Here is a 19021-nt window from a genome sequence, read left to right as displayed (position 1 = left end):
GAACTAGAAACAGATAAATCTCTAAAGAATGATTGTTATAATCACATGAGTCAGCTCCTTTTAAGGTCAAGACTAGGAGATTAATACAGACATCTCGAACCTACCAATTTTCATGTACATATGCGCTTAGATCGCACCAGAAACAGACAACAAAAGCTTCATTTTCCTTGCTACTGACTACGCTCAAGATTGTTTCTTCAAGGATGAGGTTGGCATATAATACAGGTCTAGAACGCAAAGACAATTAGGAGCTCAAGTAGCAGCCTGCCCTTCTCTCCTCAGCAATTCCTGGAAAGCCACACAAACATTTTAGAGCTTCTCAAAAGTCCATATGAGAAAATAGTAAAATGCGGTTAGGTGCTATTCTGTTTTTGCATGTTCTTTTCCTCTCTTATCTAAGATGCAATGTCATATTTTCTCATAGCAACAGCATTTTAATCACTGTTCATAACCGGACTATTTTATCATTCCTTCCAGACGACCATATCCAACTGTAAACTAGCAAGATACCCTTCCCGTGTCAGTTGTTAAAGTAAAAAAAAAGACCAACTACAAGATTGTATATTACCAGTTTGGTAGCAGCAACAGACTGGCGCTGCCTCTCTTTCTTCTCACGTTGGCACTCTGTACACCAGCTGGAGAAATCTTTCTGATATTTCCTCAGCTCTCTAAAAACAGAACTGTAGAATGACGAAATCAGAATTGGAAACAGATCAGCAGGAAGTTCATGTTTATTACAAGTTCAATGAACAGGCTTATAGATTGTTTGGAGATATTCCGTCAATACTCCAGAGAAACATCACCAGCAATGAATTAGTATAGGGGAAAGATTTCACTTTCTGCGATGGCACTACAACGTTCATTTTTCTTTTGGACCAAAAAATATTCTTTTCTAGAATTAACCAGGAAATAGATTCTTAAAGCGTAAGAGTGGCAGATGTATAGCAAAGGGAAGGGTGTTCTTTACCTTCTACACCATAACAACAAGTTAATCCTATTTCCTGATGTGGTTGCTCTAGCACCATGCCTATGGCGACCGCGATGCAGAACTGCACGCCCTGGAAGGTGCGAGTAGTCAAAGATCTCCTACAAAAGAGCCAATAAAAAGTTCAATTTAGTCACTTAATATGAATCTACCAGGTAGACTAGATTTCTGCTTTTAAGATAGACTACTAATCTGAATTCAGGAAAGTCCCAATCAAATCCTAGAGCAAACCCAACAACTTGATAAATGTGAAAGTAATATGAAGGAGGATCATCATCCATTCATAAGAAAAGTTCAACTCCAAGAATGAAACCTGGTTGTTTTCAGGACTTGCTTAATAAAATGATATATAAGGAAAAGCAACATACTATTTCCATGTATGATTAGCAAATAAAGTAAACAAACAAATAAATAAATGTACAAGAAAATTCTACATAGAACAAGCACAAGTGAGTGCTTACAGTGAAACAGGACGTCAGCCTATGAAAAATTTGACTTGTCAAGCTTATGTTAACACTTGACCTTAAGTAAGCTGCAGATAAAGCAACTCACCTCTGACTGTGTTTCTGTATTTACATGTTTCTCACACCGTACGCCACGAAAGAAAAGTTCACCACCAGAAAATTGTTTACCCAAGCAGACATTCAAGGTGACTTCGGAGTCATCCACATGGAAACCTGAAAAGTTAAATTTGTTAAAACACCAAGACTGTCTTGAAAGCTGCATTATCAGTAATAAGATGAGTAAAACCAATTGACCTATGACTACAACTTTTTGAACTTACAAATTTTATTGTTTATAACTTTTATATTTTTCTTAAATAATGAAAAAATAATTCAGAGAATACATGAAAATATTAATTAAGGTAAGTACTAGAGATAGAAAAGAATATATGAAGAGGGAAGAAAAATAAGTTGTCAGGAAAGTTGAAATAAAAGGGGAGATGGCTAGAGAAAACAAGGGAAAACACTACCTAGAGGTAGTTTTAACGGACCATGGACAGTAATTGAATCCTCTTCAATCATTATATGATACAGCACAGAGCAAGGGAATAGTAGTTACATTCAAGAACTGATAGAACATAGAAACACATACACGTATAAAATTGGAAGAAGACTTGGGTACAGTCACTTACCCAGGTCAACATCTCTATCCATCCCATACTCAAGAACAAAACCATGATGAGCATCAAGCGTTGATCCACCTACCTCAGCAAAGAAAACTGCAAACATTTTGGTTGAAGAGGATTAACACGGAAAGTGGAATTTATTCAGAGTCTCAAAATGTGTTCCTACTTGTCATCAACATACTCACTTTTTGATATTGGCCGTATAAAATCTTCCATGAGCTTATCAAGCATGGTTTCCATGCCAAAATCATCAAGAACAGCACCATACTTATTCATTGTATTAGGTCTCATGATTCTGAACTTTGTCTCATGGACCCACTTTTCAAAATTTTCTACCTGAGCAATCAGAATATGATAAGAAAGCATAAAGTCCAAAGTCCAAACTGCTGGGAGAAATTAAGTTAGGATGCTGAATGATAACCAGAAAGAAGGAACTCACCTCAGCTAGCAACATTTCACAGAATCGTGGCTGCAGCATTTCAAATGTAAAGACTCCTGGAGAGGGTTCAGACATTATGTTTCTAAAACCCTGTTCAGTGTTCTCATTGATAGCCTTGAGGAACGAGGGGACAAAAAAGTTTGAAGCATGCATCGTATAAAGCTCCCTGTGTAGGCGCTGAGGAGACAAAGATAATCCTCAATTGTTTGTTAGAATTCTGAACTTACATGACAAAATTAGAAAAGAGAAAGACAATAAGATGTGGATAAAAACAACAAATGGTAACAGCGAATGCTACATACCAATGTCCATAGTTCCCACCCTGAAAGTCATCAGGGTATAAAAAAGTATACCAATATGAAGGCTTTATTAAGTTGATATTTTATCTTTTAACAAGCACTTGATAAGCATTCTCCCGGTAAAGAAGGAAGGCTGTCCACTGCCCTACCAAATCATGCACGCTTCAAGCATAGTAATTATGTTGGTGCCTAGATTTCATGTGAGAGCAAACTCTACAAAATGGAATAAAACCCAATTCCTTCAATGCATGCTAAATTTTCATAACTAGGAAAAACCAAATGTAGAAAAATAAATATAAAAGGAGGCAATATACAGTACTAAATATTCCCTTAATCCCCAGAAAATTAATTTGTTCCAATTTCAATTTGATGTCTCTGATGAAACCATTGTAACATTAAGCAGTCATCAAAGGACCATTAGAGCTGTTATAGGCATATGAGAAATAATGGATATTACTCAAGTTCACAGCATCTGTAATCAAATATTCATAAAATTCATACCTGATAGTTGGATATAATCTTCTGTCTGTATTCTCTATGCTTCTGAATCTGTTCAAACACAATTGTTTTAAATTCTCAATTGCATTGACTTGTGTGGGAATGCATATACATAATGGTATGTTATATCGAATTATATGTATGTAGACCTGCATGCACATACCCATACACACATGCTGCAAAAGAATAAAAGTTGCCATAGAAGAATGTCTGTAACTAAGCTGTTCACAGGGACATGGTAAAGCCAAAGATTCATCCCTGCAGCTCTGGACCCACTATAACCCTATACCACTTTTTATTCACAATTCAACTTGATATGCACAAGACCTAGCAAATTAAGCACATCTCAAGCATGCCCATAATGCCTTCATCTAAAATCATCCACTTCCAAAATCTGAACAATCGGATTCCCCAGAAGCTTCGATTTAGTTGACCATTTCCATTTGGACAACCACGCACATGAATATGGCACTTACACCTAAAAGCTAAAGTACCATCCAGCACGCTGCCCTATCCACTCAATATCAAAAGAAGAATCTTATCATGACAATTAAAATCTTAGTTCCATTTGTTATTGAAACAACACAGGGTCTCACCGGAAAAAATCATGGATCTTGAGTTCTCAGCAAGCTTCAAGAATCGTGGATTTCAAGTCCTCAGAATTTCGTTTTTTTCCCAAAGAATAGATTCAAGAATAAATAGATTCAAAAGCCAATGATTGAAATCAAATGCAGCCTTAAGTTCTACCAAAATCAGTAGCCTGATTTCTTTCAGAATTTTTCACAACGTTTTATTCTCAACTATGTACACGAGAATCAACCCACATCAATCTTAACAGCGTGATCAGTCGCACATTGGCTGTTGTACCTTACTAAAAATTCGATACGTTAACCTATCATTTCGTGGAGACTCACTCATTTTAGGTTCTATAACACGAACCTTGTCCAAAACCAGGGCAAAGCACCACGTGTACATCGAGAACATATCCCACACCCAAATTAACACTCGACATGCACATACTCAACCCCTCTAAACACACATTCACTTAATGCAAATAACATAGAGTGTAATCCACTCACCCTAACGCGCTCGCTCTCGGGGTAGTAACGGACAAGAATCTCGCGCATGTAATTGACCTTCACCTCTCGCGGCTGGAGGAGGAGATTTGGCGGGAGATATCTCTCCAGCGAGCTAAAGACCATCGGGCTGAAATCTAGCTCCAAATCCTCGTAATTATCGGGTCTGTGATCAGAATTCGGGTTCAGCCTCAGCCTGTGCGTCAAGTACGTAGGCGGCGGCGCGATGACGCCGTTCTGCTGCCCCGCACCATTAATACTTCCGTTGGCGTGCCCCGACTGGGAGCCACCAGCCGGGTCAGGTCTGCCGTCGCCTGCCGCTGGTGTAGTTGCGCCGTCGAGAGACATCGGAGATATATAAATCCTTCTGGACGAATGTATGTAAAAGAGGGGGTAATTTAGGAACTAGAGCGACATCTTCGGGACGGATTAGGGTTTCTCTTTTTGCAGGTGAGATGTGGAGAAGATGGTGATGAAGGGATGATGAAAAGCTAGGGTTTGGAGTGTATAAACATCAGGGTTGTACGAACCCAAATGTGCTGCTCAAGGTGACTATCAATTTTAGTTTATACCTATTAGACATTATATACTAAATGTGAAATACGATTTACAATACATAAATTATTCCAAATACGACTTCGATTAATTACTTTAATACAGTACATTATTAATATAATGCGATTCAGTTGCGTTACATTCACAATTTTGTAATTACGCAACATCAAAACCTTCTTAAAATATATAAAAGAAACTCAAAACGACAATAAATTTGACCAAAGTCGATTTATTAAACATTTAGAGGACAATAAAACCATTATTTTCGGCTATATTTATGTTCTAACATGTGACTCGAAACATTAGAAGTAGGCCCAAGTTTTTGTATGTGATCTCTAGTGAACAACCATGCATGCAACAATGGAGGTGACTTAGCATATGTTAGGGATTTGAGCAACAAGCTTGAATTGATGTAGAGTACATGTAATAACCAGAAGGAAGAGATGGTAAACAAGTGAGTGATGCCTTGATGGCCCTTGGCTTGGCTGAAGAGCTTTAGGGTCTTGATTCCCAATTTGGACCTCTCAATTTGATTAGTTTTGTAATGATGTTAGCTTGATGCAGCCTCCACCAACTCTTCCAATAGGGGAATAATATACAATCTACTTTTTATGTGTATTAGAAAGAATATGCATAAAGAATAATATTATATGTGAGGCTAAAAGAATAAATACAATTTCAATTAAATGTATTCGTTTATTATTTTTATTTTAAATATCGGATATAGTTAGAGTCTTTGATCAGCATACAAATTTATATATATTATTATAAAAAAATAAATATTTATTTTGAAACCATACATGGAATAAATTATGATATGCATGGCGTAAAACTCTATTAGGAAATTACAATATGAAAATATTACAATCTTGTATCAATTGATATAGTTATGGTGGTATTACTTATTTCTACTTGTTCTTCTCGGGCATTGTTGGTATAATCTTACAAGTACTAAGTTATCCAAATAAAATTGTCGTGGAGTGATGTTTTTTGCCCTTACAAATTCCATATGCATATGTGACTAGTGTTTGATGATTTTTTTTTTTTTTTATCGAAAGTAGCTTGAGATGTAAGATCGTATACTTTTGAATGATAAAATGTAACAAAATGATTAGATGGTAACTTCTATCATTCATATTGAAAAATAAAATTTATCCTATTTAAAAACTTTTTGTCGCAGCCACATGTGATCTCCTTGAGTATATGTATAGTGAGGAAATGAGAATTACAAAAATGTGTGGGAAGAAAGAAATATAGAGACGCAAGTTGAATACCGAATAGGCAATTGGGGTTCTTTTTTCTTTGGCAGGATCCATAGCACGACCTTGGATCACTCATTCATAGATTCTCAAATGGCTCACAGTTACAACCACCTCTATTGATGATTCAGTGAGTAGAGTGATTCTTTATGATGAGTGGTATTGGCTCCTCATTACAATTTTACACATATTGACTGTTTGGATATGATACACTCCTTACCTATTATCCATGGAGTAACTGATACGATTAGTTGGCGAATGAAGGGTGACATCTTTTCGGCCTAGGCTGCTTACACACTTATTTAGCCATGAGAGCCTAAAGTAAGCTGGTCTTTTTTACTTTTAGATAATTTGAAGATACCTCATAATATCTTTATTCTGTGGCTATCCATACTCGGTAAGTTGTCTACTATGGACAAACCTTGGTTTCGTCATTTGGACGGACATTGTAGTCTATGCAATTGTGGACAGCTTGAAAACCATTCCCATCTGTTTTTTAACTATTGGTATTCATACTGGTGCATCGCAGCTATTTGGAGATGGGTTCGGTTCCCTTGACCACACTATAATTGGGAGTTTGGCGTTGTTTGGATGGCAAGAAGATAGGGAGGCTGCCATATGATCAATGTGCTTAATGAGAAATATTGAGATATCTGGTCTATCATTTGTGGCAGGAGCGAAATCGAAGAAAATTTTAAGACATTGAGCGGACACATGAGACATTGGCTATTATGATGATAAATGAGATTAGACAGCTTATCATTATTGCAGATTTATCTTGATAGACTTTGGAGAATACTTTGGTATTATCATACGGTTACTCCATGATTGTATTATTATAATTTTACTTATAAATTAAATATACACTTATCGAAAAAAAGAAAAGCAAATACAGAGTAGCGTGAGAAAAACATGGGATGAAAAGAAAAATATATTAAAATTAATATTCTGATTATTTTTTTAAAACAATAAATCTAATAGCCAAAAGTTATTACAATATATATATATTTTTTTATAATAGTATACACGACATGCAAAAAGCGTGCAAAATTCTGCAGCATGCAAGAAAAATGGATGTGAAGGTATTTCCAAAATAAAGAAAAAGACAAAAACCAAGCAAAGGACAGCAAGGTAATTTTGTAACCACCTGATACGGAGACGTAGAGCAAGTCATTGTTTGGTAGGTGCTGATGAGTCTGTCTTTTTAGTTCACCAGCGGACTCTCCGAGATAAAGGAGAAAACAACTCATTCCCATTTCTCTCCTAATAAACCCATAGCCCACCCAAAATACACAACACCCTCTTCATTTCTCTCTTTTTCTCTCACGGAGTTGGTTACCGACGCAAACAAAGAGCGATGGCTTGCTCGAGTTTGCTGAAATTGACTGCCTCCTCTTCATCGTGGATCGCAGGCCAGCAGGCAGTCAATCAGCGACCTGGATCGGCGGCGCGGTTCCCCACCCGCCGTGTATCGGTTATCCGTGCCGGATCTTACACGGATGAACTTATCAAAACCGCCGTAAGGAATTTCTCCGTGCTTGGGTGTGGATTAATTGTTTGCTATATTGTTTTGTTCATAGTATTTGCATTTTTCTTCGCTTTGGATGTTGGGCGGCTTGAGGTTTTGTATGGATGTTGTATGTGTTGGTGATCATGGTTTGGAGTGTGTAGGAAATTATTAGGCAAATGTATGGTGTGCAGCTTTATTGGAAAATATAAGTTTCCCTTGCTGTTTGGATACTAGATTTCGTAACTGATTCCATTTCTTGCTCGATCATTTTGTTTATGTTCTACTGAAATGTTACGGATTTTCCTTTTGTTTTCACCTGAGCTATAACCACAATGATTGAATTGCTTTAGTTTACTTCTTGTTTTTGTGGCTTTTAACATGGTGGCTGCAGTGATTGGTAGTTAAAATTCACCATGATGAACGCCAATTTGCTAAATCTTGAAAGCCTATGCCAGAAATTGAAGCGCGTATGTGCTGTAGTGAATTTGTTGAGAGTATTAAATTTATTTTTATATGAAATGGTTAGTCTTCAAATTATATCATTGCGAGGTCATGATGCACGCTGGTACTGCAGCATCAAAAAATATTCTGGTTGACTGCAACTGTTGATTGTTTAATTTAGTGGGATTCCACTTCTCTTCTATTTTAACCCTCTTAAATTAAATTGTCGAAATGGGTTGATTAGGTCTTACTCACGTGCTTGTACTATTCTTTTGGTTGGTGAGCATTAGCTTTTACCACTAGGCATAAAAGAGGAGTGCAACTATATGCAGATTCCATATGGACAATTGTAGCCACCTTCGATTTTTAACTAGGGTCCTATAAAGTTGTGTAACAGCTAGAGTTAAAAAAATACTATCTTTGGCAATCTTCAATTTACTTGTTTATTTATCAGGTCAGTTTTTAATTGGTGCCCTCTTTCTATTAGTTATTTATACGACCTTAAGTAATTTTGGTTGCCTGAAATTCTTTACTTAGCATTTACATTCTTCTCATCTAGCAATCTTTTCTAACATTTGCTCACTATCTCTTTGAATAAGATGCAACATGTACGTGTTCTGACTGTATAATGGCACTGCTAGTTGTAAAATGATAATGCAAAGCCTTTGCTGCTCATATATTAGCTAATTTGTCTCTTTGCTAAAGTGTTTCGTGCTTTGTTTTTGTTGGAGCAGAAATCAATTGCATCTCCAGGTAGGGGAATCCTTGCAATTGATGAATCAAATGCGACATGTGGAAAGAGGTTGGCGTCCATTGGACTTGACAACACAGAAACAAACAGACAGGCTTATAGACAACTTCTCCTGACTACTCCTGGCCTCGGTGAATATATTTCTGGTGCCATTCTCTTTGAAGAGACACTTTACCAGTCAACCACGGACGGAAAGAAGTTCGTGGACTGCTTGCGTGATGAGAATATCGTTCCTGGTATCAAAGTTGATAAGGTGAGCTTAAAATGAATTTTGATTTTTCCCAAATGTTACCAAATCACGTCATATAGTACCTGTGTAAGATCTCCATTGATTATCACATTTCTTAAGAATTTGGACTCCGGATGCCAAGTTGTCAATCTAATTTGTTCTCTTTTATCTTTTCCTTCCATTCCTTTTTTATTTTTTTCTCCTTTGGGACAGGGTTTGGTTCCACTACCAGGGTCAAACAATGAATCGTGGTGCCAGGGATTGGATGGATTGGCTTCTAGATCTGCCGAATACTATAAGCAAGGGGCTCGTTTTGCAAAGTGGTATGCTGTTTTTCTTAATCTATTTACTTCATTTGTTACACCATACTTAGGTCTACTTACCATTTTGCATTTGCATCTGAGTATTTTAGGAGAACTGTTGTGAGCATACCCTGTGGTCCGTCTGCTTTGGCTGTTAAAGAAGCAGCTTGGGGTCTCGCTCGTTATGCCGCAATTTCTCAGGTACCTATTCAAAATTCCATACCGTACTACCCTTCTCTTCTCTTGGAATTTGCTTGACTTGCTACTTCGCTTTTACAACTGGAGTGTAGCCTTGTTTTATACAAAGTCAGATGTTTTTATGTTTCTATACAGGAAAATGGCCTTGTGCCTATTGTTGAACCTGAGATTCTTCTCGATGGGGATCATCCAATCGAGAGGACACTTGAAGTGGCAGAGAGAGTATGGGCCGAGGTCTTCTACTACTTGGCGGAGAACAATGTCACGTTCGAAGGAATTCTGCTTAAACCGAGCATGGTAACTCCAGGGGCTGAACACAAAGAGAAAGCTTCACCAGATACCATTGCCAAATATACACTCACCATGCTTCGAAGAAGAGTGCCTCCTGCGGTCCCTGGAATCATGGTACTTCACATGAACACATTATCAATGATATTACAAATGCTTTGCTGGTACTTTTGGCTTTTATCTTATTAGGTAGTTATCGAGGAATGGGGACTTTTTGAGTTATTATTTGGCTTGGACTTTGTCTTAGTAAGAAACCAAACATAAAAGTTCCTTCACAGTTCACAGGATTTGAAAAAGGATGCCACTTTTGTCATCTAAAACATTATATGGGCCACTTACTAGGATCAATTTCCATACCCTGGTAAAATTACGGATGTGCTTGTTCAGAACTTATCAGAAACTTGCAAGGTTGTACTACGTGTTTCACGTCAATGACTTGGAACACAGTTTCATTTGGTTAATGTACTGCATGCATCAATACTTAAAACAATTATTTGAACAAGTTGATTTTGTTGACTGGTGCTTGTTTCTCTTTTCATAAAAACCAATCCATTAATGATTTTGATAATACAGACTCTTCGCTTGCATCAGAAATGTACCATTGCCAGCCAGATCAGTTATCCTCTTTAGGTGAATTGTTCTTAATCTCAGCGGTCTCTTTGTAAACTTCGTTTCTGGTTTCAGTTCTTGTCAGGAGGACAATCTGAAGTGGAGGCAACATTGAACCTCAACGCAATGAACCAAAGTCCCAACCCATGGCATGTATCTTTCTCCTATGCACGAGCATTGCAAAACACTGTGCTCAAGACATGGCAAGGTCGCCCAGAGAATGTAGAAGCAGCACAGAAAGCACTTTTGGTGCGTGCAAAGGCAAACTCCTTGGCACAACTTGGAAAGTACTCAGCTGAGGGCGAGAATGAGGAGGCTAAGAAGGGAATGTTTGTCAAGGGCTATACATACTAACTGGGGGCTCAAAAGCCCTTAGTTGCTCCCTTCAGTGAAAGACTCGAATGCAATATCCCTTTTCAATCATTTTCTTTCTTGGTCTAAATTACTTAGTTCTTGAATAATGTTTGTAATAAGTTGTCATAAGTGAGAACCAAGTATCCAAACTTTAGCCTGTATGAGGTTGGGATATTGATGAGGACCATGAGGCTTAATGTACCATTATGAAGGAATGTTTATTTAGTATCAGGATGGTAGTGTGAGCTTAATACTTATGCATCTAATGTAACTTTGTACTTGTCTACATTTATTAAATTTTGTGCTCGGTAATGAACCTTTTCATCCTCTTTTTGAATTATTAATTGGGAATTGCTTGTTCCTTTTCCTCCTCTTCAATGAAGATAATCCTGGATAAGCATCACTGGGAATCGAACCAATATCGTGTGATATCCCAAGAAATGCCAATGTATTTACCAATTTCATGAAGGTATAAGCCTTTTGTCGTTTTGAAATTACCAAAAGAAATTGTTACCTAACTTAAAATTGAATTTTAGATATTAGAGTTGAAAATGGATTATTGGTAATGGGAATGGGTAATTGATTTGGGTCTATCCCAGACCTGCTCCCACCCCGCTTGGAGCGGGTTTTGAAGTCTTAATTTGGACTCGAGGTAAATTTAGGTTCTAGTATTTTTAATTCGGATCTATCCTTATACCTTTTCTTTAATGTTTTATATACGTTTACAGAAGATATATTTATACATATATGAAAAGAAACTGTGTATTTTATTTATACTTATAAATAATATAGAAAAATCATATATTTATAATTTAAAATAGTAATATAAATAGTTTATAGGTGTTTTAATGTATGTATAAGTAACACATGTTTTAAAATTTTTAATAGTTAAAGTCTAAAAAATGAACATATGTATTTATAAATAGATTAAACTCTCAATAATTTTATTATTACATACTTATAAAGTAATCGTAGTACTGTTTTTGTAAAAAATGTATTTTCTAATATTTTGAAGTTATAAAATCGAATCTGTAGGGCCGAATTCTCAATTAATATATTTAATCTTATTCATTTCTTTTTCTTTTTTTTTTGTGTCGAATTCTTAATTTTGACAAATTCATCCTAAAATCGATCCCTTATCATTTTTACTCGACAATGTATTCTCAATTAATATACATATGCATATTCAAATCTCATCAATTGTCACTTAAATTATATTTGTATTGAAAGATTTCAAATTCTTAATTCAAATCCTTTCAAACACCAAAAATGGTTTTTGGATTTATTTTCTTTTAAGAAACTACAATTTAGAAAAAATAAAGGAAAAAAGAAACCCAAAATATATTTGCTTGTTTCTTGATATTTGATGATGTGGTTTTCTATGATATTTGATGCAGAACTTTTCTCCTCATATTATGGTGGGGCTCCAGTGGTTCAAATCCCGATAGGTATTTTATTTTTTCATGTTTGGATGAGAGGGATTACTTTCAAATGGCTGATCATTCATTGAAAATAATCAAAATGAATAATCAAAATCACGTGTAATGTTCCACCATTTTAAAATCATAGTTCGTACTCACCACAACTCTGTCATTATTGCTTTCTTGTATATGGGTAGACAGGGAATGCTTTCAAAGAAACTCAAAATAATTTTCTAATTACGCGATATTGTAACCTTTTTAAAATATATAAAAGAAACTGAAAACGGCAATAAATTTGACCAACCTCGATTTATTAAACATGTAGGGGACAATAAAACCATTGTTTTTGGCTATGTTTATGTTTTAACATGTGAATCGAAACATTAGAAGTAGGCCCAAGTTTTTATATGTGATCTCCAGTGAACAACCATGCATACAACAATGGGGGTAACTTAGCATATGTTAGGGCTTTGAGCAACAAGCTTGAATTGATGTAGAGTACATGTAATAACCAGAAGGAAGAGATGGTAAACAAGTGAGTGATGCCTTGATGGCCCTTGGCTTGGCTGAAGAGCTTTATGGTCTTGAATCCCAATTTGGACCTCTCAATTTGATTAGTTTCGTAGTGATGTTAGCTTGATGCAGCCTCCACCAACTCTTCCAATAGGGGAATAATATAGGATTTACTTTCTATGTGTATTAAAAAGAACATGCATAAAGAACAGTATTATATGTGAGGCTAAAAGAAGACATTCAATTTCAATTAAATGTATACTTGTATTATTTTTATTTTAAGTATAGGACACAATTAGAGTTTTTAATCAGCCTATATGTTATTATAAAAAAATAAATATTTATTTTGAAACCTAATATGCAAAAAATTATGATATGCATGGCGTAAAACTCTATTAGGAAATTACAATATGAAAATATTACAATCTTGTATCAATTGATATAGTTATGGTGGTATTACTTATTTCTACTTGTTCTTCTCAGGCATTATTGGTACAATCTTACAAGTACTAAGTTATCCAAATAAAATTGTCGTGGAGTGACGTTTTTTGCCCTTACAAATTCCATATGCATATGTGACTAGTGTTTGATGATTTTTTTTTTTATCGAAAGTAGCTTGGGATGTAAGATCGTGTACTTTTGAATGACAAAATTTAACAAATATGATTAGATGATAACTGCTATAATTCGTATTGAAAAATAAAAGTTATTCTATTTAAAAAGTATTGGTCGCCGCTGCATGTGATCTCCTTGAGTATATAAAATAAAAATGTGGTGTGGATTAAGACAAAAAAAAAATGTGAAAAGAAACAATTGTATAGTGAGGAATTGAGAATTACAAAAATGTGTGGGAAGAAAGAAATATAGAGACATAAATTGAATACTGAATAGGCAATTGGGGTTTTTTTTTTATTTGGCAGGATCCATGGCATGACCTTAAATCACTCATTCATAGGTTCTTGAGTGGTTCACAGTTAACAACCACCTCTATTGATGATTTAGTGAGTAGAGTGATTATTTATGGTGAGTGGTGTTGGCTCCTCATTATAAATTTATACATATTGACTTTTGGGATATTATGCACTCTTTTACTTATTATCCATGGAGGTATTGATATGATTAGTTAACGTACAAATGGTGGCATCTTTTCGGCCATGGCTTCTTACACACTTATTCAGCCATCAAGGCCTAAAGTAGGTTGGTTTTCTCTACTTCTAAGTACTTTGAAGATATCTTGTAATATCTTTATTCCGTGGCTAACCATACTCAGCAAGTTGTCTACTATGGACAAACCTTGGCTTAGTCATTCGAACGGACGTTGTAATCTATGCAATTGTGGATAGCTTGGAAACCATTCTCATCTATTTTTCAACTGTTGGTGTTCATACCGGTGCATCGCAGCTATTTGGAGACGGGTTCGGTTCCCTTGGCCGCACCATAATAGAGGTATGGAGTTCTTTGGGCAGCAAGGAGATGGAGAGACCGCCATATGATCACTGCAACTTATCGAGGATTATTGGGATCTCTGGTCTATCATTTGTGGCAGGAGCACAATCGAAAAAAATATCAACACATTGAGAGGGCACCTGAGGCACTGGCTACTATAGTGATAAATGAGATTAAACAACTTATCATCAGTGCAGATTTATCTTGACAGAATTTGGAGAATACTTTGGCATTACCACACGGTTACTCCATCATGTGTGATTGTAATTTAACTTATAAATTAAATTTACTCTAATTGAAAAAAAGAGAAAGAAATATGGAGTAGCGTGAGAAAAATATGGAATGAAAAGAAAAAAATATTAAAATTAATATTCTGATTATTTTTTTAAAAAATAAATTCAAATAGTAAAAAATTACTACAAATATTTTTTTTTTATAATAGTATACACGACATGCGTGCAAAATTCTGCAGCATGCAAGAAAAATGGATGTAAAAGTATCCAAATAAAGAAAAAGACAAAAAACCAAGCAAAGGACAGCAAGGTAATTTTGTAACCCCCTGATACGGAGAGGTAGAGCAAGTCATTGTTTGGTAGGTGCTGATGAGTCTGTCTTTTTAGTTCACCAGCGGACTCTCCGAGATAAAGAAGAAAACAACTCATTCCCTTTTCTCTCTTAATAAACCCATTGCCCCACAATACACCATAATACCCTCTTCATTTTTCTCTCTTTTTCTCGCACGGAGTTGGTTATCGACGCAAACAAAGAGCGATGGCTTGCTCGAGTTTGCTGAAATTGACTGCCTCCTCTTCATCGTGGATCGCAGGCCAGCAGGCAGTCAATCAGCGACCTGGATCGGCGGCGCGGTTCCCCACCCGCCGTGTATCGGTTATCCGTGCTGGATCTTACACGGATGAACTTATCAAAACCGCCGTAAGGAATTTCTCCATGCTTGCGTGTGGATTAATTGTTTGGTAGATTGTTTTGTTCATAGTATTTGCATTTTTCTTCGCTTTGGATGTTGGGCGGCTTGAGGTTTTTTGTAAATGTTGTTTGTGTTGGTGATCATGGTTTGGAGTGTGTACGAAATTATTAGGCAAATGTATGGTGTGCAGCTTTATTGGAAAATATAAGTTTCCCTTGCTGTTTTGATACTAGATTTCGTAACTGATTCCATTTCTTGCTCGATCATTTTGTTTATGTTCTACTGAAATTTTATGGATTTTCCTTTTGTTTTCACCTGAGCTATAACCACAATGATTGAATTGCTTTAGTTTACTTCTTGTTTTTGTGGCTTTTAACATGGAGGCTGCATTGATTGGTAGTTAAAATTCACCATGATAAACGCCAATTTGCTAAATCTTGAGAGCCTACGCGAGAATTTGAAGAGCGTATGTGCTGAAGTGAATTTGTTGAGAGTGTTAAATTTATTTGTATATGAAATGGTTAGTCTTCTAATTATATCATTGTGAGGTCATGATGCACGCTGGTACTGCAGCATCAAATAATATTCTGGTTGACTGCAACTGTTGATTGTTTAATTTAGTAGGAATCCACTTCTCTTCTTTTTTAGCCCCCTTAAATTAAATTGTAACATGATAATGCAAAGCCTTTGCTGCTCATATATTAGCTAATTTGTCTCTTTGCTAAAGTGTTTCCTGCTTTGTTTTTGTTGGAGCAGAAATCAATTGCATCTCCAGGTAGGGGAATCCTTGCAATTGATGAATCAAATGCGACATGTGGAAAGAGGTTGGCGTCCATTGGACTTGACAACACAGAAACAAACAGACAGGCTTATAGACAACTTCTCCTGACTACTCCTGGCCTCGGTGAATATATTTCTGGTGCCATTCTCTTTGAAGAGACACTTTACCAGTCAACCACGGACGGAAAGAAGTTCGTGGACTGCTTGCGTGATGAGAATATCGTTCCTGGTATCAAAGTTGATAAGGTGAGCTTAAAATGAATTTTGATTTTTCCCAAATGTTACCAAATCACGTCATATAGTACCTGTGTAAGATCTCCATTGATTATCACATTTCTTAAGAATTTGGACTCCGGATGCCAAGTTGTCAATCTAATTTGTTCTCTTTTATCTTTTCCTTCCCTTGCTTTTTTATTTTTTTCTCCTTTGGGACAGGGTTTGGTTCCACTACCAGGGTCAAACAATGAATCGTGGTGCCAGGGATTGGATGGATTGGCTTCTAGATCTGCCGAATACTATAAGCAAGGGGCTCGTTTTGCAAAGTGGTATGCTGTTTTTCTTAATATATTTACTTCATTTGTTACACCATACTTAGGTCTACTTACCATTTTGCATTTGCATCTGAGTATTTTAGGAGAACTGTTGTGAGCATACCCTGTGGTCCGTCTGCTTTGGCTGTTAAAGAAGCAGCTTGGGGTCTCGCACGTTATGCCGCAATTTCTCAGGTACCTATTCAAAATTCCGTACCGTACTACCCTTCTCTTCTCTTGGAATTTGCTTGACTTGCTACTTCGCTTTTACAACTGGAGTGTAGCCTTGTTTTATACAAAGTCAGATGTTTTTATGTTTCTATACAGGAAAATGGCCTTGTGCCTATTGTTGAACCTGAGATTCTTCTCGATGGGGATCATCCAATCGAGAGGACACTTGAAGTGGCAGAGAGAGTATGGGCCGAGGTCTTCTACTACTTGGCGGAGAACAATGTCACGTTCGAAGGAATTCTGCTTAAACCGAGCATGGTAACTCCAGGGGCTGAACACAAAGAGAAAGCTTCACCAGATACCATTGCCAAATATACACTCACCATGCTTCGAAGAAGAGTGCCTCCTGCGGTCCCTGGAATCATGGTACTTCACATGAACACATTATCAATGATATTACAAATGCTTTGCTGGTACTTTTTGGCTTTTATCTTATTAGGTAGTTATCGAGGAATGGGGACTTTTTGAGTTATTATTTGGCTTGGACTTTGTCTTAGTAAGAAAGCAAACATAAAAGTTCCTTCACAGTTCATAGGATTTGAAAAAGGATGCCACTTTTGGCATCTAAAACATTATATGGGCCACTTACTAGGATCAATTTCCATACCCTGGTAAAATTAGGGTTGTGCTTGTTCAGAACTTATCAGAAACTAGCAAGGTCGTACTACGTGTTTCACGTCAATGACTTGGAACACAGTTTCATTTGGTTAATTTACTGCATGCATCAATACTTAAAACAATAATTTGAACAAGTTGATTCTGTTGACTGGTGCTTGTTTCTCTTTTCATAAAAACCAATCCATTAATGATTTTGATAATACAGACTCTTCGCTTGCATCAGAAATGTACCATTGCCAGCCAGATCCGTTATCCTCTTTAGGTGAATTGTTCTTAATCTCAGCGGTCTCTTTGTAAACTTCGTTTCTGGTTTCAGTTCTTGTCAGGAGGACAATCTGAAGTGGAGGCAACATTGAACCTCAACGCAATGAACCAAAGTCCCAACCCATGGCATGTATCTTTCTCCTATGCACGAGCACTGCAAAACACTGTGCTCAAGACATGGCAAGGTCACCCAGAGAACGTAGAAGCAGCACAGAAAGCACTTTTGGTGCGTGCAAAGGCAAACTCCTTGGCACAACTTGGAAAGTACTCAGCTGAGGGCGAGAACGAGGAGGCTAAGAAGGGAATGTTTGTCAAGGGCTATACATACTAACTGGGGGCTCAAAAGCCCTTAGTTGCTCCCTTCAGTGAAAGACTCGAATGCAATAGCCCTTTTCAATCTTTTTGTTTCTTGGTCTAAATTACTTAGTTCTTGAATAATGTTTGTAATAAGTTGTCATAAGTGAGAACCAAGTATCCAAACTTTAGCCTGTATGAGGTTGGGATATTGATGAGGACCATGAGGCTTAATGTACCATTGTGAAGGAATGTTTGTTTAGTATCAGGATGGTAGTGTGAGCTAAATACTTATGCATCTACTGTAACTTTGTACTTATTTACGTTTATTAAATTTTGTGCTCGGTCATGAACCTTTTCCTCCGCTTTTTGAATTATTAATTGGGATTTGCTTGTCCCTTTTCCTGCTCTTCAATGAAGATAATCCTGGATAAGCATCACTGGGAATCGAACCAATATCGTGTGATATCCCAAGAAATGCAAAGTATTTACCAATATCAGGTGTAAGCCTTTTGTCATCTTGAAATTACCAAAATAAATTGTTACCTAAATTAAAATTGAATTTTAGATATTAGAGATGAAAATGGATTCTTGGTAATAGGAATGGGCATTTGATTTGTGTCTATCCTAGACCTGCTCACCCCGTTTGGAGCGGGTTATGAAGTCTTAATTTGGTCTCGATGTAAATTTAGGTCCTAGTATTTTGTACTCGAATCTATCCTTTTATCTTTTTTTTTAAAAGTTTTATATATGTTTACATAAGATATATTTATACATATATGAAAAGAAACTGTGTATTTTATTTAAACTTATATATAAGTTATAACATAGAAAATTCATATATTTATAATTTAAAATAATAATATAAATAGTTTATAGGAGCATATTTTAAAATTTTTAATAGTTAACGTCTAAAATATGAACGTATATATTTATAAAAAGGATTGAACTCTCAATAATTTTATCATTACATATTTATAAAGTAATTGTAGTACTGTTATTTAAAAAATATATTATCTAATATTTTAAAGTTATAAAATCAAATTTATTGGTCCAACACGCTTTGTCCTAAGTCTG

The 19021-nt window shown here is 36.2% G+C and overlaps 3 protein-coding genes across 3 annotated transcripts; 2 read left to right on the top strand and 1 right to left on the bottom strand.

Annotated features, from left to right (window-relative positions):
• Positions 1–14: 14 nt before the first annotated feature.
• LOC105160431 (2-oxoglutarate (2OG) and Fe(II)-dependent oxygenase superfamily protein) lies at positions 15–4991 on the bottom strand. Its single transcript, XM_011077804.3, has 9 exons — positions 4430–4991; positions 3354–3401; positions 2554–2730; positions 2300–2450; positions 2121–2207; positions 1538–1662; positions 968–1086; positions 569–680; positions 15–288 (listed from the first exon to the last, which is right to left on the bottom strand). The coding sequence occupies exons 1-9, from the start codon at positions 4772–4774 to the stop codon at positions 253–255; spliced, it is 1200 nt and encodes a 399-aa protein (XP_011076106.1). The 5' UTR covers positions 4775–4991; the 3' UTR covers positions 15–252.
• Positions 4992–7451: 2460 nt separating this feature from the next.
• Positions 7452–11249, top strand: LOC105160422 (fructose-bisphosphate aldolase 3, chloroplastic). Its single transcript, XM_011077793.3, has 6 exons — positions 7452–7759; positions 8926–9195; positions 9385–9494; positions 9584–9674; positions 9807–10076; positions 10644–11249. Exons 1-6 carry the CDS (start codon positions 7598–7600, stop codon positions 10920–10922), a joined length of 1182 nt encoding a protein of 393 aa, XP_011076095.1. The 5' UTR covers positions 7452–7597; the 3' UTR covers positions 10923–11249.
• Positions 11250–14915: 3666 nt separating this feature from the next.
• LOC105160412 (fructose-bisphosphate aldolase 3, chloroplastic-like) lies at positions 14916–18297 on the top strand. The gene is made up of 6 exons (XM_011077780.3): positions 14916–15235; positions 15984–16253; positions 16443–16552; positions 16642–16732; positions 16865–17134; positions 17703–18297. Exons 1-6 carry the CDS (start codon positions 15074–15076, stop codon positions 17979–17981), a joined length of 1182 nt encoding a protein of 393 aa, XP_011076082.2. The 5' UTR covers positions 14916–15073; the 3' UTR covers positions 17982–18297.
• The last annotated feature ends 724 nt before the right edge of the window (positions 18298–19021 follow it).

Source organism: Sesamum indicum, linkage group LG1 (assembly GCF_026168435.1).
Source record: "Sesamum indicum cultivar Baizhima isolate 11 linkage group LG1, ASM2616843v1, whole genome shotgun sequence".
In the NCBI taxonomy this organism is placed as follows: Eukaryota; Viridiplantae; Streptophyta; class Magnoliopsida; order Lamiales; family Pedaliaceae; genus Sesamum; species Sesamum indicum.
Note: the sequence above shows the minus strand (reverse complement) of the source record. Positions and strands in the feature narration are given on the sequence as shown.

Excerpts from the sequence above, each read along its gene's own strand:
- LOC105160431 (XM_011077804.3), bottom strand. The coding sequence starts at position 4,774 with ATGTCTCTCGACGGCGCAACTACACCAGCGGCAGGCGACGGCAGACCT. Across the intron at positions 3,402-4,429 it reads CCGAGAGCGAGCGCGTTAGG|ATTCAGAAGCATAGAGAATA; the intron begins GTGAGTGGATTA and ends GTGTTTGAACAG. Across the intron at positions 2,731-3,353 it reads AGATTATATCCAACTATCAG|CGCCTACACAGGGAGCTTTA; the intron begins GTATGAATTTTA and ends TTGTCTCCTCAG.
- LOC105160422 (XM_011077793.3), top strand. The coding sequence starts at position 7,598 with ATGGCTTGCTCGAGTTTGCTGAAATTGACTGCCTCCTCTTCATCGTGG. Across the intron at positions 7,760-8,925 it reads ATGAACTTATCAAAACCGCC|AAATCAATTGCATCTCCAGG; the intron begins GTAAGGAATTTC and ends TTGTTGGAGCAG. Across the intron at positions 10,077-10,643 it reads CTGCGGTCCCTGGAATCATG|TTCTTGTCAGGAGGACAATC; the intron begins GTACTTCACATG and ends TTCTGGTTTCAG.
- LOC105160412 (XM_011077780.3), top strand. The coding sequence starts at position 15,074 with ATGGCTTGCTCGAGTTTGCTGAAATTGACTGCCTCCTCTTCATCGTGG. Across the intron at positions 16,553-16,641 it reads GGGGCTCGTTTTGCAAAGTG|GAGAACTGTTGTGAGCATAC; the intron begins GTATGCTGTTTT and ends TGAGTATTTTAG. Across the intron at positions 16,733-16,864 it reads GTTATGCCGCAATTTCTCAG|GAAAATGGCCTTGTGCCTAT; the intron begins GTACCTATTCAA and ends GTTTCTATACAG.